Raw genomic sequence first — 20,609 nt, forward strand, 5'->3', positions numbered from 1 at the left:
CCTGCGGTGCGGCATGAGGGGGGCTGGGCCGACTGAGCCAGTGCGTTCATCCCTGAAGCTCGGCTGCCGCGGTGGGGACCGTGTCTTGGTCCATCCCCCCCTCCGTGCTCTCCAGGGAATCGGGCGGGATGTTTTCTCGGAAGGGTTCTGGGAAGCTTCCTGCAGGACGGAGGGAGCCCTGAGAGCAGGCCTGGGGCGGAAGGAAGCTGACGGCGGTGGGGAGTGACCCCACGTGCCCCTCTCTCTGCACAGTTCCTGGCCATGGTGTTCCAGGACCTGCTGACCAACAAGGACGACTACCTGCGGGCCTCGCGGGCCCTGCTCCGTGAGATCGTCAAACAGACCAAGCACGAGGTCAACTTCCAGGCCTTCTGCCTGGGGCTCATGCAGGAGCGCAAGGAGGCCCCGTACCTGGAAATGGAGTTCAAGGTGCCGCCGCTGTCCCCTCGGCTCCCGCGCGCGGCCACCTCTTGGGCCGTCTGTGGTTGGCGCCCCGTGTGCCCAGTGGCCGGCCCCAGAGGGCAGCACGGGTCACGTTCTGTGCCTGGCCGCATGTGGGCGACCTCCCGGCTCGGCGTGCGGGCGGGTGGGGGGGAGCCGAGGGGCAGTGTGCCCAGGAAGCCGGGGCCGCGGTGACGTGTTTGTGAGGGGGCGGGTGGTCTGCTCCAGGGAGATTTTAGACTTTGGGGGGTGGAGGGGGATGATGGGGAAGAGGAGGATGGGGGCAGGTGGCGGAGGGCCTCGAGGGCCACGTGGCAAGTTGGCAGCTTTGTTGGCTGAACCTTCCCACGTGTGACCAGGCCCTGGCCCCCAGACCTCCTCCCGCTGGCCCTCGCAGGGCACAGGGTCCCGGGGCGTCCTCCTGTCCTGGCCGCCTGTGTGCGGGGGGCCTGAGCGAGGCCCCCCGGGCACAGGCCCTTCCAGAACACAGACCTTGCCCTGTGCTTGCAGGAGCGCTTTGTGGTGCACATCACAGACGTGCTGGCAGTGTCCATGATGCTGGGCATCACGGCCCAGGTGAAGGAGGCTGGTGTCGCCTGGGACAAAGGGGAGAAGAAGAGTAAGGACCCGAAACAGGCCCGACTCCGCTCGGGTCACGGGTGGGGACAGCAGGGTGGCAGCAGGCGTTTCCGCGGCTGCAGGCTGTCCCCCGAGGCCCAGCAGACCTGCCCTGGGGACCCGGGGGCTTCCTGGGGGCGGCTCCCGGAAGCTGCGCCTGCCTGGTCTCAGACACCTTTCCGGTGATTACCTTAGTGAGGTTGTGAAGAACTCGAGGGGTGAAATCATTTGGAATTTGAGATCTCGTTGAAGTTTTCTTCCACGCGCTGGAGGCTTGTCCGGTGCCCCCTGCGGGTTCTTCCAGCCGCATTGGGGTGTCCCATCCACCTCTGTGTCCCTCTCCGTAATCCTTGGGTGGGTGCGGCTGGGATGCTCCGAGTGTCCCCCTGGCCCGCCTTGAACCCGGCCCCTCCAGCCGCCGTGCAGGCGGGCCGTAATCCCGCGTGTCCTTTTCAGACCTCGAGGTGCTGCGCTCCTTCCAGAACCAGATCGCTGCGATCCAGCGGGACGCCGTGTGGTGGCTGCACACCGTCGTCCCGTCCATCAGCAAGCTTGCCCCCAAGGACTACGTGCACTGGTACGGTCCCGGCTCGCTCCGCTTGGACGACGCTCCGGAAAGCCCCGCAGCCCCTTCCCTGGGCTCAGCCAACAGGAGGCAGCTGTCCCTTGAGCGGGGGACACGGGCTCGCCTGGCGGTGTCAGGGCTCAGGCGGAGCCTGCCGCCATGAGGGCAGAGGCGGGGTCCTGTCTGGCCAGCCTCGCTGGGGGGTGTGGGGGGCCACGGGAGGCTCTGGAAGACCCCATGGGAGCATCCGCCTCGAGTGGGCAGCTTCCGCACCTGTGGGGGATGTGTCTTTCTGGGGCCTGGTGGGGTGGGGGGAGCTCGCCAGGTCCCCGCGGCCCGACAGCTCGTCTGTCCCCTGCAGCCTGCACAAGGTGCTCTTCACGGAGCAGCCAGAGACCTACTACAAGTGGGACAACTGGCCACCCGAGAGCGACCGCAAGTGAGCATACCTGCTGTGTGTGCAGGGGGGGCTGGGGGCGGGGCGGTCAGCCCCAGGAGGACCACGAAGGTGGGCCCCCCTCGAGCACACCCTGTGCCTCGTCTCCTTCCGGATCCCCAGCCCCGGCGTGCTGTCCACTCCCAGGGGGTCAGCCGGCCACACTCCCCGGGTCAGTGTCACAGCCTCGTCTCCCCGGGTCCAGGGCCACTCTGCCCTGTGTGTCCCTCGTGCCCCAGCTGTCTTCACCACTGGGCCCCCGCTGCCCTGTCGGCTTGCTTGTTCCCTACCTCCCGTGCCCTGTGCTCTCCTTGGGCCGCACTTCAGCAGGTGGTGGGCAGTGCCCTGTGTGTTTGTGCCACTGGGGGCGAGGCGCCTTCTCCCATTCTTCCCTGGCGCGGCCGGGCCTCGCCCACAGGGGCCTCCAGAGCGAGGGGACAGGGGAGGGGGTGGCTGCCCTCTTCCCTGTCCAGCCGAGCCTCGGAGCTGGGGCTTTTCCTTCCTGTGGGCATGTCCAGCCCCCGCCGAGCCCACCCCTGCCTGCTCTGCCCGCAGCTTTTTCCTCCGCCTCTGCTCGGAGGTGCCCATCTTGGAGGACACACTGATGCGGATCCTGGTCATCGGGCTGTCCCGGGACCTCCCGCTCGGGCCTGCGGACGCCATGGAGCTTGCCGACCACCTGGTGAGGCGGGCCGCAGCCGTGCAGGCCGACGGTGAGGGTCCCCGCAAACTCTGTCCGGGCCCCCCCTCGGTGGCGGCCTCCACCGCCCCGCTCGGGTGGGCCTGCCTCCACGGTTGCAGCCAGGCGTCCGTCCGCTCCTCCCCGTGGCCCTGGGCTCGCTGGACCCCACTGGTCTCTGGAGTCGGGGATCGGGCAGAAGGTTTGCGCCTTCCGTGGCAACATACCGCGTGCTGCTTCTGGAGCTGCCCTGGGACCTGCACACGTTGTCCGGGGCCGGCGTCTGACCCTCGGTGTGGCGGGCAGGCCCACGGTGCCCAGGGCGCCTGCATCAGCCCCCGCCCGCCCTCGGCTTCTGGAGAGCTAGCCCCCGTCTGCGGGCTGTCTGTCCGTGGCCCAAACCCCGTGCCTCAGTGGCGCACCACCACATCCCCCCACCGCCCCCGGCACGCGGACGGGCTCCTGAACCTGTGCGTGGCTCTCGCGTTTCAGATGTGGAGGTGCTGAAGGTGGAGAGGATCCAGCTGATCGACGCGGTCCTGAACCTGTGCACGTACCACCACCCCGAGAACATTCAGCTGCCCCCTGGGTACGGCGCCTCCCCCCAGCCAGGCTCCCGTCCGCCGCCTCCCTGCGCCGGCCCGTCCGGCCTGCAGACGCCCGTGAGGCTGCACTGCCCCGAGCGGCCCCTGCCTCGCTGCCCGCGCCTACGCCCCGGGGACGCGCTCCCCTGCTCTGTCCGCGTTGCTCTGTGCTCAGCGCGGACGCTCCCGCCCTGTTTGCTGACGCGCCTGCTCTTCCGCGTTTTCTCACGTGTCTTCTCAAGGCATCGTCCGCGTGTGTTTCACCCGCTTCATGTTGCTGACGTGTTGGTTTTAGTAAATTCCCGGGATGGGCCGCCATCGCCACAGGCCAGGCGAAGAACAGCTTTGGCCCCTAAAAGCCTGTACCCGGGAGCCGTCCCTGCCCCACCCCCACGCTGCCTTAGGCAGGCACTGATCTGCCGTCTGTCCCCGTGGCTGTGACTCTGGGGACACGTCACATAAACAGACGCACACGTCGTGACCTTGTGCGTCCCGCCTCTGTTACCGGGCAGCCCGTTTTTGAGGTTCACCCGCGTCGTGACGCTTAACCTGGGAGGCGCTGCTTCGGGTGGACGCCGCGTGGTGTTCACCACCGTCGGGCGGTGGGCTTGCGGCTGCTCCCTGACCGCCGCGAACGTGCCAGCCACGTTCCTACCCGAGTGTTTGTGCACATGCGTGTTTCCGGTTGTCTTCGTGGGGGCTGGCTTACCTCTCTGGGGAGTTGCCAGGCCTCGCGGATCTCCGTTGCCAGCAGCCGTGCCCGCGGGCTGTGGTCCCGCCGTGTCCTCACCGAGCTGTCAGCTGGCGCACGGTGGCACCGGGAGGTGGTATAGATCCGCGCTTCCCTGACCACCCGGGGCGCCGAGCCTCTTTGTGCGCTCGTTGGCTGTTTGCACGTCTTCTCTGGAGAGAGGTTACTCAGGTTCTTTGTCGGTTATTGGGTGTTTGAATTTATGTTGTTGGGTTTTGGGAGTTCTTTATATGTCGTGGACCTAGACCCTGAACAGGTGACCTGCAGGTGGTTTTTCCTGTTCACGCCGTCAGCAGTGTCCTTGGTGGCACTAGGAGACAGTGGCTTTTAATTTGGGGAAGGTCTAGCTCGTCTGTTTTTGTTCGGCTTTTTGTACCATTGTGTCATTTCTTTTTGTTGGTAAGTTTATTTTGAGACAGAGAGTAAGAGACTGTGGGGGGTGGGGAGGAGGAGCAGAAAGGGAGACAGAGAACCCCGAGTAGGCTCCACACGGTCAGCACAGAGCCCGGAGCGGGGCTCGAACTCACGAACCGTGAGATCGTGACATGAACCCAAGTCAAGAGCCGGAGGCTTAACCGACTGAGCCACCCAGGCGCCCCTTACGTGTCATTCCTCATCCAGGATCGGGAGGATTTGCTCTGTTTTCCGGTTTCAGGTCTTGAATGTAGGCCTTGGATCCTCCGAGTTGGTTTTGTGCGTGGAGGGAGGCAGGGTCGAACTCCGTTCCGCTGTGGGTGGATGTGCACGCGTGGTGGGCCTGGGGCCTCAGCTCTGTCCCGCACAGGGATGCCCCGATGACGTGGCCCCGCGTGTCGCTCTGCTGCCGCGTGGGCTTGGAGCCCTTCCCAGGAAACCGTTGCCCCACCCGGGGTCACAGGCCTTTCCTGTGTGTTCTCCTAAGAACTTCCAGGTTTTAGCTCGTAACGCTCGGGTCTGCGACCGTCCTGAGCTGACGGCAGTGTGGTGTCAGCGACGGGTCCGGCTCCCCGCTCTTTCACGAGGACGGCCAGCGGTCCCAGCGCCGTTTCTCGAAAAGACTGTCCGTTCTCCCATTGAAGGTTTGGTCGCCCTTGTCGGCGATCGGGTGACCACAGATGTGTGGGCTCTCCCACGCGTTCAGGCAGTCTGTGTGTCTGCCCGTGTCGGCAGCACCCTGTCATCGTTCCCGTGGGTTGTGCTGAGGCTTGACATTGGGAAGTAGGACTCTTCCCGCTGTTCTTCCTCAAGACTCGTGGCTGTTCTGGGCCCTCGTATTTCCGTGTGAATTTCCAGGTCAGCTTGTCCGTTGTCAGAGAAGAGCCATCCGGGATTTTGATGGGTGTTGCTTTGAACAGGGAGATGACGTCGGGGAGCATGGCCACGCTGACAGCGTCTGGTCCACAGACGTGGGACATCTTTCGTATCTTTCTGTTGCCGATGTTATCGGTCGCACGTGGGATTCGCTTCTTTGTGTCTTGGGGTGCTGGTGCGCCCTGCTTCCCGACCTGATCGCCCTCACACGGCAGCCTGCTGTCCATCTCCCTGAGTCGGCTTCTCGGATCTGCTTCTTTCTTAACGACAGTTGTGCTGTTGCGTCACCTGGAACGTTCTGTCCTGTTACCTGAAAGAACCGTAGTTTAGTCGTAAGCGTGTCGTCAGCATGACGTTTCAGTCACAACGACGACTTCACGGTTTGTACAGTTGGAGACCAGGCTTGTTTCTGGCCCTCTGGTGGACACAAGACGAATGCTAACTAACACTGAGCTTTGCCGTCGCGACTGCCCTCGTCCCCACATTATAGACGGGACGCCGGGACTCGGCGATGCGCGGGACCCGTCCAGGGGCTCGGCCCCGGCGCGGGGCTCCGGGCAGCGTGGTGGTGGTCACGGTGCCCTTCCCGGGGATGCCGGTGTGGCGGGAGGACCAGGCCCGGGGGTTTGCGATCTTTCGTTTCCTCGCTGGTCGGTCAGGAGGTCGCCTCCGGGCCGTTCCACCCTGGGCAGGACCCATTCCCGTCACTGCCTTGCACGGCCGAGAGCGAGCCGTGGGTGTCCTTGCGTTTCAGGTACCAGCCTCCGAACCTGGCCATCTCGACCCTCTACTGGAAGGCGTGGCCCCTCCTGCTGGTTGTCGCGGCCTTCAACCCAGAGAACATCGGTGAGCCTCTCCTCCCTGGCGGGCTCGCGGTCGTCCCAGCTGGCTGTTGCTCTTTGTTCCTGTCGGGGCGTCGTGCTGGGGACCTGCAGCAGAGCCAGGCCGGGACCCAGGCGGGGCAGCGGGGCCGTGGGCTGGCCGCCACCTGCTCTCCTCTTGCTCCCTAGGCCTGGCCGCCTGGGAGGAGTACCCCACGCTGAAGATGCTCATGGAAATGGTGATGACCAAGTAAGTGGGCTCGCGCGCCGCTGGGGCCAGGGCCCCGTCTGCGGGATGCTGGGAAGCGGAGCCGATCCCGGAACCCCGACTCGCTCCGAAGCATGTCCTCTGTTGCATGGCCACTCGGGTTTCCTTTTCTTGCGGGCTTGAGTTTCCGAGTCTGGGCCCACAAGCGTCAGCTTCCCCTCCCTGCCGTGGGCTGAGGAGGGAGTAGGATTGAGGCGGGGCCTTGGTGGCCGAGGTTCTCATGTGACGGCAGTGGGGGCAGGCCAGCTGACGGCTGGTGGCACACCAGGAGCCGGTGGGGGTGTGTGGAGACCAGGGACGCGGTGGGCCAGGTGGTTTAACGGTTGCAGACGTGAACACGGCCTAGGGTCAGCTTGGGTGACCACCGTGTACGCACCGTGGTACGCAGTGACAAGGTGTGTGTGGCCCATTCTGAGGGGTTGTCCTGTGGCCGGTGCGGGGGCCCCAGGGACAGATCTGCCGTGAACGGCCATCACAGGTGGTGGGTCTGAGCTCAGCACGTGTGACAGCAGGCAGCTCGTGTATCTCAGAAAAGCCGCAGGTGCCTGTGGGAGCAGCCGGTCCACCTGCGACACCTGTGGGCTGGAGACGCCTGCCCGTGGGGAGGGGATCTGGCGCAGGGTGAGCGGGTGTCCAGGATTCTGACACCCGTTGGGCCTGATTCTGGAGGTGGCCGGTGTGCTGTCCCGTGGAAGGAGAGCGGGTGGCCGGCGTGGGGGCTCCCTCCCAGAGGCCAGACCTGGCGGCGTTGCCGATGGCCCGGACAGGCTCTCTGACGCGCTTGGTGGCCGAGGTCGTGCACAGGGCGGGGGCCTCGTGAGCACCCGTGACCTTCTCTGTGCGCTGACTGGTGGCCGCGAGCCTCAGATGGGCAGGGCTCTGGATTCTTCCTGTCTGGTCCCCAGTAACTACTCCTACCCGCCGTGTACGCTGACGGATGAGGAGACGCGGACGGAGATGATCAATCGGGAGCTGCAGACCTCCCAGCGGGAGAAGCAGGAGATCCTGGCGTTCGAGGGCCATCTGGCAGCCGCGTCCACCAAGCAGACCATCACCGAGAACAGCAGCCTTCTCCTGTCTCAGCTCACCAGCCTGGACCCTCAGTACGTCGCGCCCAGGTCCCCGGGGTGGGGGCAAGGCCGGTGGAGCAGCTCCTGGGCCTCTGCGTGGCGCCGGGCCCTGGAAACGCCCTGGAAACGCTGAACACGCTGACCGCGCTCAGCGGCTGGGGGCGGGGCGGAGGGGCTGTCTGGCCCTCGCGGGGAGGCTGCTGTCGGGCGGGGAGGGAGGTTGCCACCCTTGCTCCTGGGTGCTGCGCCAGTGGCTCCCTAACACGCTCGCGTCCTCGGGGACCTTCAGGGGACCCCCTCGGAGGCCTCCCCCCCACATCCTGGATCAAGTGAAAGGCCTCAACCAGTCCCTGCGCCTCGGGCACCTGCTGTGTCGGAGCCGAAGCCCAGACTTTCTTCTCAACATCATCCAGAGGCAGGCAAGTTCCCCACGGCCCTGGGGTGAGGGGTGGGGGTGGGGGTGGGGGGAAGGGGGAGGGGGCCGGGACTGCGGCTCCGGGCTAAGTGAGGCCAGAGCCGGAAGGGAGCGCCCCGGGACACGGGGGCTGCCCGGGGACGGGTCCCCTCCGCGCGAGGCGGCTGCCCGCACACCCGCCGGGAACCACGGCCTCGGGAGGGTGGGGGCAGGCGGACGGGCCGCCGGGGGCGCCGCTGAGTGTGTCCGCGGCCCCGGCCAGGCCTCGTCACAGTCCATGCCCTGGCTGGCCGACCTGGTGCAGTCGAGCGAGGGCTCCCTGGACGTGCTGCCGGTGCAGTGCCTGTGTGAGTTCCTGCTGCACGATGCTGCCGACGACGCCACGTCCGGGGAGGAGGAGGAGGAGGGCGAGAGCAAGGAGCAGAAGGCCAGGAAGCGTCAGGTCGGTGCCCCCGAGCGCCCCCAGGCCCACCGCGGCCCCGCGCCCGGCCGCGTGGACCCCTGAGCAGCCCCCCTCGCCCCCGCAGAGGCAGCAGAAGCAGCGGCAGCTGCTGGGCCGCCTGCAGGACCTACTCCTGGGCCCCAAGGCCGACGAGCAGACCACGTGCGAGGTGCTGGACTACTTCCTGCGGCGCCTCGGCTCTCCCCAGGTGGCCTCCAGGGTGCTGGCCATGAAGGTGCGGCACGGGGAGGGGCCGCTCTGCTCCGCCCCCGCTCCCTGGCGCCCCCGGCAGGTGTCTCACTCACCTAGGCTGCTGCTTAGCCGGTTTCGCATCGAAAGGGTGGCGGTGGTGAGGTCGGGAGAGGCAGACCCTGTGTCCCGCTGGCCCGTGATCCCTCCCCGGGCGCCGATGTGAGCTCCCGGGAGAGACTTAGTGACGGAGTAGCGGTCTCGCCGCCTCTTTCGAGGTGTCGCACAACTTTCCAGAGATGGGGCTCCAGCTGCGGCCTTCTCGTCGGTTCAGGCGTCTCTGAGGGGACGCGGCGTCTTTGCCAGCCAGGCCAGTCCCGCCCCCGGGGGCTTTGAGGGAGCATGTCCGGCCCACGCACGCGTCTGTTCGCAGGGCTTGTCCCTGGTACTGTCGGAGGGCAGTCTGCGGGACGGGGAGGAGAAGGAGCCCCCGATGGAGGAGGACTCAGGGGACACAGAGACGCTGCAGGGCTACCAATGGCTGCTCCGGGACCTGCCCAGGCTGCCCCTGTTCGACAGCGTCCGGACCTCCACCGCCCTGGCGCTTCAGCAGGTACGGGTGCCGGGACGCTGCCGGGCGGCTGAGGGGCGGCAGTGGCACGAGCGGGAGCGGGGGGCTGCCCCGCGAACGAGCTCACGCGACCCCCCCTCCCCCAGGCCATCCACATGGAGACCGACCCGCAGACCATCAGCGCCTACCTGGTCTACCTGTCCCAACACACGCCTGTGGAGGAGCAGGGCCAGCACAGCGACCTGGCCCTGGTGAGGGGGTGGGGCGGGGCCCTGCACCTGGAGGTCGCGGGGGTGGGGGCCGGCACAGCCACCTGGGCCGGGGTGGGGGGTGAGGGGCGCTGCAGGAGCCCAGCCTGCTTCCCAGGGCTCTTCTGCCCAGAGCAGGTGTCAAGGGTGTGAGGGTTCAGGTGTGTTTGTGGCCAGAGCGGCTGTGGTGCTCGTCGAGGCCTGGCTGTGTCCCTTTGTCCCCAGGCCGATGATGCCCGGGCCGTGCAGGTGGGGTCTGCCTGCCCACCCCCCTCCAACCACCCCCCAGGGAGCACTTGCTCAGGGAGGGAGGACAGGGTGCTGGGCCAGCCCATCTGTGTTCTTCTGTGTTCTTATTCCCTGCAGGGAGGGTGGTGGCCCAGGGCACGGGCGGGCGTTTCCTCCTCCCCTGCCCTTTCTGGCGGGCCTTCCCCTGACCTTTCTGTCCCGTCCGCCCACTCTGGCTCTGACCTCAGGCGGCTCCCGTGGGCCCGGTGCTCTGTGGGATGAATGGGGGCAGGGAGCAAGGGCACGGGCGGGCAGCTAGGGGTCCCTGGAGGTGGGGTTCTCCCCACGTGTGGGTTCGTCGTCGAGGGGCCAGCCTGGGGACCGCTCGTGGCCTGTGTACTGCAGGAAGTTCACGCTCCCGCCCAGGGCTGGTGTCAGCGTTTCCCCCTCTTTCCCTTCCCCCCACCCCCGCTCGGAGCAGGAGCAGGGCGGGTGGTGACGTCCGTGACATCTGGGTCGCTGTCCGGGCCGGTGGGCGTCTGCCTCGCTTCTGTCCCGCCCTGCCGTCCCCGGCCCCGCCTGGAGGTTTCGTCCCTGTGTGTGCACGTGGGCCCCTCCCTCTGCTGGTCCCGGCGACCCCGGCCCCGGCCAGCACGTGGCTGCGAGGGCTCACGTGATGCGGCCCCGGCGGGCGGCCTTGCGGTGGGCTGGCGTGGCGGCGACGGGAGACGAGAGACGGTGGGGCCAGCCGGGGAGGCTCTCTGACGGCCGTGCTCCCCGCCCCCAGGATGTGGCGCGGCTGGTCGTGGAACGCTCCACCATCATGTCCCACCTGTTCTCTAAGCGCTCCTGCAGCGCCGAGTCGGACGCCGTGCTGGTGGCCCTGCTCTCCATCTTCTCCCGCTACGTGCGGCGCATGCGCAAAAGCAAGGAGGGGGAGGAGGTGTACAGCTGGGTAAGGCTGGCGGCCCCCTCCCCGGGCCCGGCCCCCCCCCCCCCCCCCCCCCCGCCGCGGCCCCCCACCGCCCAGCCAGCCGCCTCCTCTCCGGCAGTCGGAGTCACAGGACCAGGTCTTCCTGCGCTGGACCGGCGGGGAGACGGCCACGATGCACATCCTGGTGGTCCACGCCATGGTCATACTCCTGACGCTGGGGCCGCCCCGCGGTGAGTGGCCTGCGGGGGGGGGGGGGGGGGGGAGGGCGGGGGGCGGCTCCCGGCCTCCCTGCCTTCTTCCTCGTGCCCCTGAGCCCCAGCCCCGCCGGGCAGGGTCGCGCAGAGGTGGGGGGAAACACCGCGGCCCCCGCCGGGGGCTCTGGGCAGGGGTCCCCGCAGGGTGAAGACGGGACCGTCTCGCTGACCCAGAGTTTCGGGGAGAGCGCTCCGGAGCCCCCGCGTGGCGGGAGGTCTCCTGAGCCGTCGAGCGCCTCGGATTAAGAAGCCCGGATCCCTGGCGCGTCCTCGCCACCCCAGCCCGTGGCCTCGCGTCATCAGGACGTGATGCCCGTCTGTGTGTCCAGGCCTTCGCGGCTCAGCCAGGGAAGCCCGCGGTTCCTGGAACGGGGAGCGTAAACCCAGGGCTGCCTGTTGAGCAGACGCTCACCGTGCTGGCCGCGTGCTGTGTCCAGGGCCCGGGGACCTCCTCTTCGCACCTTTCCGGCCAACTGCCACGGACTGTTGTGCCGCGTCATCGCGTGTGGGCGTGCAGGGCAGGGATGGGGCCCCTTGCTGGGGTCAGTGCCGTGTGGGCTCTGCTGGGAAGGCGGCCCCTGTCAGGAGGGCAGGAGTGTGTGAGCCTTGGGCAGGGAAGGGAGGCAGGCTCTGTGTCAGCCCAGGGGCGTCTGTGGGGCCTGGGGGCGGTAAGGGGGCGGGAGCCCAGGGACAGCGCCGGCCGAGTCTCACACAGGCCCCTGCGGCAGACCGGGTGGCCTCGTGGTACAGTCTGCGCCCTCAGCTGGAACGGGGTCGCGGAGATCGTGGGGTTAGACCAAGGAGGGGTGGGCACGGCGTGCAGGCCGCCCCTCCCGTCCCTCCGCAGCCTCTGTTCCCACTTGGGGCTCTTCCGGCCCTGGCCTCCTCCCTGGCGGGGGGGGGGGAGGGAGGGGTCTCACCGTGGAGCTCGGGGTGGCCCTGCCGAACCGTCAACGCTGCTCACCACGTCATCTCTCCCGAAGCCGGGGACGGCGAGTTCCAGGCGCTGCTGGACATCTGGTTCCCGGAGAAGCAGCCTCTGCCCACGGCCTTCCTGGTGGACACGTCGGAGGAGGCGCTGTTGCTGCCCGACTGGCTCAAGCTGCGCATGATCCGCTCCGAGGTTCCTCGCCTGGTGGACGCGGGTACGGGCGGGCCGGCCGGGCCGGCCGGGCCCGGGGGTCTGTCGCCGGGGTGGCCCGGCCACCTGCCGCCTCAGTGAGCCCGGCCCCCCACTGTGGCACACCAGGGAGAGGGACTTGGCCTCCGAGGCTCAGGGTGTTCGTCACTCAGCAGGTGCCCACGGGGCTCCCGGTGTGCCTGGAGCTGTGCTGGGCTTTGGGGCGGGCGCCACACTGCCCCTGGCCGCCAGCCCCTCACAGTCGGGCGGGGAGGCCAAGGCCCTCTCTGGAAGCAGGCGGTGCCAGAGGACAGAGGGAAAGCGGCCCGGGGGTTTCGAGGGGAGCGGGAAGGGCTGGGTCCTCTGCGCTGGCTCTGGAAGGATGCGGTGGGGGCTGGGCGGCCTGCCGGAGGCTGTTCCCAGACGAGGCCAGCGCGGCGTCTGGCAGGGAGCGCCGGGCAGGTGGAGGGCAGCCCGGGAGGCGGTTCAGTGCGTGGCGGGGCGAGTCTGTGACGCGCAGGGAAGGACACGCTGTAAGGAGCCGCAGGGAGCCAGGGATGGTTCTGGGGGGCTCAGGGGTGGGGGGAGGGGGGCACAGGGCCGGCACAGTGCCCACCCGGGTAGCGAGCTGCGGAGGCCGGTGGTGAGCCTCGTGGGGAGAGGCTGGGGCTTCAGGAAGGACCCCGCGGGCCGGGGTGCCGAGCAGGAGGGGCACCGAGCGAGCGTCCGTCTCAGCCTTGCAGGACCTGGAGCCCCAGCAGCTGCTGCTGTTCGTACAGTCCTTCGGCATCCCTGTGTCCAGCATGAGCAAGCTGCTCCAGTACCTGGACCAGGCGGTGGCCCACGACCCCCAGACGCTGGAGCAGAACATCATGGACAAGAGTGAGAGCCAGGGGCCCGCCCCGCCCCCACCCCGCCCGCGGTGACCACCGGGGTGCGACACACCCCGGCCTAAGCGTTAGGGGGCGGCTCCAGGGCGGGGCGGCCCTCCCGGCAGGAGGTCCGGCCTGGAGCCCCGCCGCAGCCCTGTCCCAGCACCGCCCGGGTGTCCGCGCCTGCCGGGGTTGCAGGCGGCGGGAGACACTGCGGCGTGCACTCGGCCCCTAGCAGGCCCTTCGTGAAACGTCCTGCAGCTCAGCTCCGGAAACCTCCGGGAAGCTCGGGCCTCGGGAAGCCCGGGCGTTGGGCGGGGGGAGGCGCTTGCTCCCGCGGGCGCGGGGACGTAACCTGGCTGCTGGCTCCCAGATTACATGGCTCACCTGGTGGAGGTTCAGCACGAGAGAGGAGCGTCCGGAGGCCAGACCTTCCATTCCCTGCTCACGGCCTCCCTGCCTCCCCGACGAGGTACTGCCCGACCCCGACCCACACCTCAGCACGCGGACCGGGGGCACGCTTGTCCCGGGCGGGTATCCGACATCCCGCCTGAAGGCCCTGCTCCTCCCGGGCCTCCGCAGGCCTGAGTGCAGCGGGGGGCGTGGGGGGCGAGGGCCCCTCTGCAGGGCCTGCTCTCGGGTGCCGGGCCCGCGCTGGGCGCCAGCTGGGAAGAGTCACCCGCTGAAGCCCGTTCCCCTTTCCGCGCAGACAGCGCCGAGGCGCCGAAACCCAAAAGCAGCCCGGAGCAGCCTTCGGGCCAGGGGCGGACCCGGGCTGTGACCCAGGTGCGGGTGCTCGGCCCCGAGGACGACTTGGCCAGCACAGTCCTGCAGGTACCACCACCGCCTGGGACGGTCTCTCCAGAAGCGGGGCGCCCCGGGCTGCCCGGTCCTTCCTCCCGCCCGGAGAGAGGGCTGCCACCCCAGAGCCCACATCCAGATGGGGAGGGCTCCCCGGAGCCAGCCGCCCGGGTCAGAACCGCACCTCCCTCCCCGGCGCTGGACGGCCCTGGCCCGGCCACTTGGCTTCCCGGCTGGAACGGAGCTGGAAAACCCACCTCAGGCGGGTTGTCTGGCGTGTTTCACTTGAGACTTGCTCCGGGGGCCCGAGCTCTGAGGGCCGCCTTGCCGTGCTGTGCGTGGGCATCGCTCGTGCTGTGCGATTTCGCCCGCCGGAGCGGATGCCTGTCCAGGGCCGTGCACCGTCGTCCGCGCTGGGAACGGTCCTGGGAGCGTTCGCACCCTGGCCGCCGCCGCCGTGCTTCCTGCCCCCAGGGCTTTCCCCGTTGCGGACACGTGTGTGCACGGCGAGCCCCGCAAGCCCAGGGCCTCCGTGCCGTGTTCTCGCCTCCCCGAATGGCGACGTTCCTGGGGAAGGCTCGCGTCTTCCTGCATGCCCAGGCACATGCGCGCGCTCTCTCTCTCGCTCTCGCTCTCTCTCTCTCTCTCTCTCTCTCTCTCTCTCGAGCCGGCTGCTTCCGCTCTCCCCCACCGGCCTGCCCTGACGCCCCCCTCTTCCCTCTGCTCCAGATCTTCCCGCTGAGCCCGGGCCCACGGTGGCAGAGCTCCAGCGCCCGCCCCGTCGCCCTCGCGCTGCAGCAGGCCCTGGGCCAGGAGCTGGCGCAACTCCGCCAGGGGAGCCCCGAGCTGTCCGGCGTCACGGTGCGCCTCCTGCAGGCCGTCGCCACCCTGCTCGGCTCCCCTCACGGCGGGGCCCTGGTGATGTCCATGCACCGGAACCACTTCCTCGCCTGCCCTCTGCTGCGCCAGATCTCCCAGTACCAGGTGGGCGCGTGTGCGGCAGAGCCCTGACCCGCGGGGAGTCACGCGCGAGGGTTGCTGCGTGCGTTCCAGGGCCCGGGGCCTCGGCCTTGAGTCCACCCTGAGTCCCGGGCCTTCCGCAGAGCTGGCCCCGGCCCTGCCCACCGGCTGCCCTCACGCCGTCCCTGTGCGGGCCTTCGTCCTCGGCTTCGCAGGGCAGGGAGGGAGCTGGCGGCTGCAGAGCCGGGCGTAGAGCCCCACCTCTGTTCGGGGAGACGCCCCAGTAAGCCGGGGGCGGGGGTTCCCGGTCCGCGTCTGTCACCCCGACTCGGTGACCCTGCCGAACTTGCTCATCTGCCCGCGTCCACGCGTGCTGTCCCTCGTGTGTGCGCCCGTGGGGCGTCTCCTCTTCCTCCCCGAGCCGCAGCCGGGCCGGTTGCAGACGGGAGAATGGCTCGCCGGCTGTGCGGCTTGGAAGGGTCGGAGGTCGCGGCTCTGAGCTGCGGGTCCCCCCCCCACAGCGCTGTGTGCCACAGGACACCGGCTTCTCGTCGCTTTTCCTCAAAGTGCTCGTGCAGATGCTGCAGTGGCTGGACGGCCCCGCCGGGGAGGGCGGACCCCTGCAGGCCCAGCTCAAGCTGTTCGCCGCCCAGTACTCGGCACGCCGCAGGATCAGCGATGGTGAGGGCCTTGGGCTTGCTGCCCCTCCCCCGGGGGCAGTGGGGAGGGCCCAGTCCGTTTGGGGGTGTCAGCCGTTGGGCTGTGTGGGCTCTGCGTGGGCGTCAGCGTGGACGTGGCCCAGGGATTGGAAAACTGGGCCTGTGGGGAACAAAGCGGGAGCCTTAGCGGGAAGTGGGGGGAGGCGGGGCCGGGGAGCCGGGCAGGCTGGGGGGCGGGGACGGGGGCCTGCGCCAGACCCCGGGTCACACGCACGCCTCCCTGCAGCACGGAGTGGGCTCCTGCGCCTCGCCGAGGCCTTGGCGTTCCGCGGGGACTCGGAGGTGGTCAACTCGACTGTCCGGGCCGTGGTCGCCACCCTCAGGTCGGGGGAGAAGTGTGGCGTGGAGCCTGAGCTCGTCGGCAAAGGTAACTCAGGGCCGGGCACCGTGAGAACCCCCAGCCTGGCTGCCGAGCCCAGAGGTCCCTCTCCTAGGTGCCCCCAAAATGGGGCCTGTGGCCAGGAACGGCGGTCCGCCGGAAGGCTCCTCCCCTGGCCGAATAGCCCTGGCCTGTCTGTGCCAGAGTCAGGTGGCCCGGGGCCCGCCCGTGCCCGTCCCCGGAGCTGGAGTGACGCGGAACACGTTCTTTTTCCCCCGCAGTCCTCCGAGGCCTGATTGAGGCGGGGTCGCCCCACCTGGAGGAGCTGCTGGCTGCTCTCTTTGCCACCGCGTCCCCGACCTGGAGGCCCGTGGCCGTGCTGAGCTCCCTGCTGCTGCAGGAGAAGGAGCCCCCGGCCCCGGGGGAGCCCGAGGCCGACGGCTGCAGGTGGGCTGGGGGGGCTGGGGGGGCTGTGGCCTGCCCACGCCACCCCCCACCTCTCCCCGCCCCAGGCCAGCCGTTTCTGACCCGGCCCTGCATTCCCTTCAGCCCAGAGACCGTGCAGCTGGGACCCTGCTCGGGGCTCCTGGTCGACTGGCTGGAGCTGCTGGACCCCGAGGTGATCAGCAGTTGTCCCGACCTACAGCAGAGGCTGCTCTTCTCCCGGAGCAAGGTGGGCTGTGCACGGACCGGCTTTCCCTCGGTCCCAGCGGAAGCCCAGGCCTGACCCTCGTCGGCCCGGGGGGGGGGTTGCCCCATCCCCTGTGAGCAGTGACTGCAACGGTCAGGTCGGGCTGCTGGGGCGGGTGACCGGCAGTGCGTGGCCCAGGGCCTCGTGCAGGGACGGGAGGCACCGCTGGCGAGCCTCATGGAGAGCGGAGCCCGGCCCCCCGCCCGGGATGGGTCCCCAAGGAGGCTGTGGGGCCTTGCAGGGGGGGGGGAGGGGGGAGAGTCTCAGCGGTGATCACCCTCGTCCGTCCCCGAGCCTCCCGAGGTGCTCCTGCGGCCCGTGGCGGTTTTTGGACCAGCTTCTGAGGTTCTGGAGCAGGAGATGGGGATTTGGGCTTTGTCGTTCTGTTCGTGCTCACCGTCCCCAAGAAGCTGGTCCGGGCCAGCACGTGTTCTGGCTGTGGCGACTCCGGCTGGACCCCACGTGGCCGGGACTGCCTCCCAGGCGGGGGCTCCGGGTCTCGCTGGGAACGGCCTCCTCCCTCTGCTTCCCGGTGGCTCGAGTGGGGCGTCGTCTGCTGACCCTACTCGGCAGAGGACGGCTGGCCGGTCAGCCCAGGTGTCCTTCCTCTGCAGGGCAAAGGTCATCCGGGCCCCCAGGTGCCATCTTTCCGACCCTACCTGCTCGCCCTCCTCACTCACCAGTCCAGCTGGTCCACGTTGCACCAGTGTATCCGTATCCTGCTGGGCAAAAACCGGGAGCAGAGGTGTGTGTGCCCTCCCCCCCCCCCCCGCCCTTCCCTGAGGGCCAGGCAGCGTCGGGGCGGCATTGAGGGGCCTCTGGACATCTGATCCCATGCTCCCCACCGCGCCTGGCTTCTTTGGGTGCCTGGGGCTCTTACCCGGAAGGGGGCCCTGCGGTGGGTCTCACCACCCTGGGGATACAGACACCCTCCCCCCGCCGTCCCAAGTTTCCCCGCCCCGGGCGTCCACCGGGGCAGACGGTCAACAGACAGAACGTCCTCTCCTCGGAGGGTGTCTGTGGCTGCCGTCCACGCCACGTGCAGGCGTTCCAGGTGCCGGGGGTGGGCAGGGCCGTTCGTTTCGCTGGTGTGAGATGCGGGGAGGTCAGGTGAGGCGGGGTGGCCCTTACCTAGAGAGCTCATCGGGAAAGACGTCCGTGGTGCACACCTTCCACCGCTGGTCGCGTCCTGCCCTTCGTTCTCTCGTCGTGACGGTGGTTTGCATTCTGCGCCTGGAAACCGAGCCAGAGTTGCTGCGCCCTTGCAGGTTCGACCCTTCGGCGTCGCTGGACTTCCTGTGGGCCTGCATCCACGTGCCGCGGATCTGGCAGGGAAGGGACCAGCGCACCCCTCAGGCAGGTGTCGGGTGGGGCGAGGCCCGCGCCAGCGCCTCCGCTCCGGCCTGGCGCTGACGGGCGGTCGCCGGTTGCAGAAGCGGCGGGAGGAGCTGGCGCTGCGGGTCCGGGCGCCGGAACTCGTCGGCCTGGCGGAGCTGATCCTGGCGGAGGCGGAGGCCAGAAGCCAGGACGGGGACGCCGCTGCCTGCAGTCTGCTCCAGGCCCGGCTGCCCCTGCTGCTCCGCTGCTGTCGCGGGGACGACGCGAGCATCAGGACGGTGACGGCGCACCTGACGGGCTGTATCCAGCAGTGGGGCGACAGGTGAGCGGGGCCCCCTCCCCGGCTGCGGGCCCCGAGGCTGCCGCCCACGGAGCCCCGTGCGCCCGGCAGCCGCGCCTCGGTCTCTTACAGCGTGCCGGGCAGGCGCTGCCGGGACCTGCTGGTGCAGCTGTACCTGCAGTGGCCGGAGCTGCGGGCGCCCGTGCCGGAGGCCCTGCTGCACAGTGGAGGCGCCACGGGCAGCAGCACCTGCAAGGTGAGCGGCGCGGGGGGCGGGGGCGAGTGCTGAAACCCTGCCTCGAGCGAGCGGGACGCTCCTTCGAGCCCCCGAGACCCTCCCCGGTGAGCGCCCGGGCCTGTGCGCTCCCCGGAGCCTCTGTCCATGGAGCGGCGATGCACGCTGCTCGTGGGCCACCTTGCACTCCGCGTGGTCCCGGGAAGCGGGTGTGCTTGGCGTGCGCGGATGGCTCGCTCCTTCCTGGGCCGTGGGGTCGTCCGCCGCGTGGCCGGACCCGCCCGCTCATGCCCCCCACCCACCGTGGGCCCCGGGACCGTCACGCTGCACGGCCTGTGTGCGGTGCTTGCCTCCGCTGCCTTGGGCAGATACTCGGCGGGGGCCCAGGCATCCAGGAGGCCTCCTGCCCCTGCCTCCGTGGCAGGATCTGTCACCTTCCGTGTTTTCAGCACGATGTAGGGAAATTGGTTCTTTCTAACCCCGTTTTGTTCGCTTTTTCGTCTGTGTCACTTTGCAGAGTTGAGATCGTGTTTTACGCACCGTGTTGCTTTTTTTATCTCAACGTACCACTTTGGCGTTTAGCCGAGGGTGTCTGTCGTACGTGGAGGGTGACTGAATTCCGTGTGCAAGGCTGTCTGGAAGCTTTGGCTCCGGCCTGTTTGACGTGGCCCCAGAAAGCACAGGGGGACAGCTTTCCCGGGTCCCCTGTGTGGCCGGGGCCGGGTGTGGCCCTTCTGCGGGTGGCCCCTGACCCTCACCCTGCCATCTCCTCAGCTGGACGGCCTCATCCACCGCGTCATCACCCTCCTGGCAGACACCAGCGACTCAAGGTCGTCAGAGAACAGGGTGGCCGACGCTAACATGGCCTGCCGGAAGCTGGCCGTGGCCCACCCCATCCTGCTGCTCAGGTGCGGGCGCCCGGCTGTGCTCTGGGGGCCCCAGCAGGGCGTCTGGTGGCTCCTCGTGTCCTGCCTGCGCTCGGGTGGTTTAAGAGTGGGCTCTGCATCTGGAAGCTGCCGGCCCTCGTGGCCCAGTGGTGGCTGTTGGCTTCTTCCTGGCTGAGCCGAGTCTGAGCTGGGAGGGCCCGGGCACAGCCCCGGAGGCCGGGTCAGGACACACGGCACCTCGTAGACCTGGAACCCGGTGGGACGGTCAGGGTGGCCAGTTCGGCCCCTCAGGGCGTGCCCCGGAGCTTGTTAGGGGTGGGCCCGGGTGTGGCCCAGGCCACCGACCGGACGGGCGGGTTTCGGCCACCCACCACCCACGAGCACCCTTCGTCGCCCCCAGGCACCTGCCCATGATCGCTGCGCTCCTGCACGGCCGCACCCACCTCAACTTCCAGGAGTTCCGGCAGCAGAACCACCTGACCTTCTTCCTGCACGTGCTGGGGGTCCTGGAGCTGCTGCAGCCACAGGTGTTCCAGAGCGAGCACCAGGGGGCGCTGTGGGACTGTCTGCGCTCCTTCGTCCGCCTGCTTCTGGTGGGTCTGCCGCCAGCTTGGGCTGCCTGCCTTTCACCGCCGGGTTGGTGGGGCTACCCCCGGGCCAGGCCCGTGTGTCCTTGTTCCTCCTCTGCCCACTGGCACCCCCATGGCTCCCACCACCCTCCGCCCGCTTCTGCCCTCACAGCCTGGCCAGGCCTGACCTGCCTCCGTCCCCTTCCGCCTGAGGCTGTCGGGTGAGGGCTCCTGGGACCCGTGGGAGGGCAGGGCCGGCCCGCGTCACCGCAGCAAGGGCAGGGCCAGGCCCCCTACCCGGTGGCTTCTGCCCCCCACCCTGGGCACCAGCTCCCTGCTTCTCGTGCGCCTGGGGACACAGCTCGTGTTCTGCAGCCGGGGCTCAGCACAGCCCTCTCTGCGGCCTTCCTGCCTTCCTGGGGTCTGTCGTCCATCTGCTTTCACGCTCCAGCTAGACGTCTGCCTGTCTACGCTGGCAGTTCACGAACGGCAAGGCCGTTTTGGAGACTTTAGCATGGCGGCCGGCAGGCGGTGGCGTTGCTGGCGTCTGGGGGTCCGTCCTGAGGCCTCCAGGGCAGGTGTGGCGGGCAGGGCGGGGGCGCCGCAGCTGTGAGCACCCGGCTTCCGCTTTGCAGAGCTACAGAAAGTCGTCCCGCCACCTGGCGCCCTTCATCCACAAGTTCGTGCACTTCACCCACAAGTACGTGACCTGCAATGCCCCGGCGGCCGTGTCCTTCCTGCAGAAACACGCGGACGCGTTGCAGTGAGTGTGTGTGTGTGTGTGTGTGTGTGTGTGTCCGGCCTGCACAGGCTCCGGCAGGCGAGGGTCCAGCCCAGCCGGAGGGAAGGCTGTGGGAGGGCAGTCAGTGCTCGGGTCGGGGAGGGGAGGGGGACGGGGGGCGGGGGGGGGGGTCCTCGAGGCAGGGTGGTGGCTGGGAACGGACGCTGCTTGAGGGTTGGAGCCCGGTGTGGGGACGGGTCGGGGGTGGGGGGTGGGGGCTCTGGCCGAGTCCC

The 20,609-nt window shown here is 69.0% G+C and overlaps 1 protein-coding gene across 1 annotated transcript in view; it reads left to right on the forward strand.

Annotated features, from left to right (window-relative positions):
* The window catches only part of INTS1 (integrator complex subunit 1), a 29,433-nt gene that overhangs the window by 5,876 nt on the left and 2,948 nt on the right, over window positions 1-20,609 (forward strand). The window contains exons 10-41 of the mRNA XM_027042404.2: window positions 253-429; window positions 952-1,060; window positions 1,516-1,636; window positions 1,986-2,063; window positions 2,616-2,773; window positions 3,232-3,328; window positions 6,119-6,210; window positions 6,375-6,435; window positions 7,359-7,556; window positions 7,813-7,942; window positions 8,201-8,380; window positions 8,466-8,615; window positions 9,003-9,182; window positions 9,287-9,391; window positions 10,404-10,571; window positions 10,669-10,780; window positions 11,788-11,949; window positions 12,660-12,806; window positions 13,170-13,268; window positions 13,506-13,630; window positions 14,327-14,581; window positions 15,079-15,238; window positions 15,503-15,643; window positions 15,877-16,042; window positions 16,145-16,268; window positions 16,901-17,031; window positions 17,555-17,642; window positions 17,720-17,946; window positions 18,037-18,160; window positions 18,914-19,047; window positions 19,427-19,619; window positions 20,231-20,358. Coding sequence (XP_026898205.2) covers window positions 253-429; window positions 952-1,060; window positions 1,516-1,636; window positions 1,986-2,063; window positions 2,616-2,773; window positions 3,232-3,328; window positions 6,119-6,210; window positions 6,375-6,435; window positions 7,359-7,556; window positions 7,813-7,942; window positions 8,201-8,380; window positions 8,466-8,615; window positions 9,003-9,182; window positions 9,287-9,391; window positions 10,404-10,571; window positions 10,669-10,780; window positions 11,788-11,949; window positions 12,660-12,806; window positions 13,170-13,268; window positions 13,506-13,630; window positions 14,327-14,581; window positions 15,079-15,238; window positions 15,503-15,643; window positions 15,877-16,042; window positions 16,145-16,268; window positions 16,901-17,031; window positions 17,555-17,642; window positions 17,720-17,946; window positions 18,037-18,160; window positions 18,914-19,047; window positions 19,427-19,619; window positions 20,231-20,358 — 4,520 coding nt within the window. The remainder of the gene's footprint in view (window positions 1-252; window positions 430-951; window positions 1,061-1,515; window positions 1,637-1,985; window positions 2,064-2,615; window positions 2,774-3,231; window positions 3,329-6,118; window positions 6,211-6,374; window positions 6,436-7,358; window positions 7,557-7,812; window positions 7,943-8,200; window positions 8,381-8,465; window positions 8,616-9,002; window positions 9,183-9,286; window positions 9,392-10,403; window positions 10,572-10,668; window positions 10,781-11,787; window positions 11,950-12,659; window positions 12,807-13,169; window positions 13,269-13,505; window positions 13,631-14,326; window positions 14,582-15,078; window positions 15,239-15,502; window positions 15,644-15,876; window positions 16,043-16,144; window positions 16,269-16,900; window positions 17,032-17,554; window positions 17,643-17,719; window positions 17,947-18,036; window positions 18,161-18,913; window positions 19,048-19,426; window positions 19,620-20,230; window positions 20,359-20,609) is intronic.

Source organism: Acinonyx jubatus, chromosome E3 (assembly GCF_027475565.1).
Source record: "Acinonyx jubatus isolate Ajub_Pintada_27869175 chromosome E3, VMU_Ajub_asm_v1.0, whole genome shotgun sequence".
NCBI classification, from domain to species: domain Eukaryota; kingdom Metazoa; phylum Chordata; class Mammalia; order Carnivora; family Felidae; genus Acinonyx; species Acinonyx jubatus.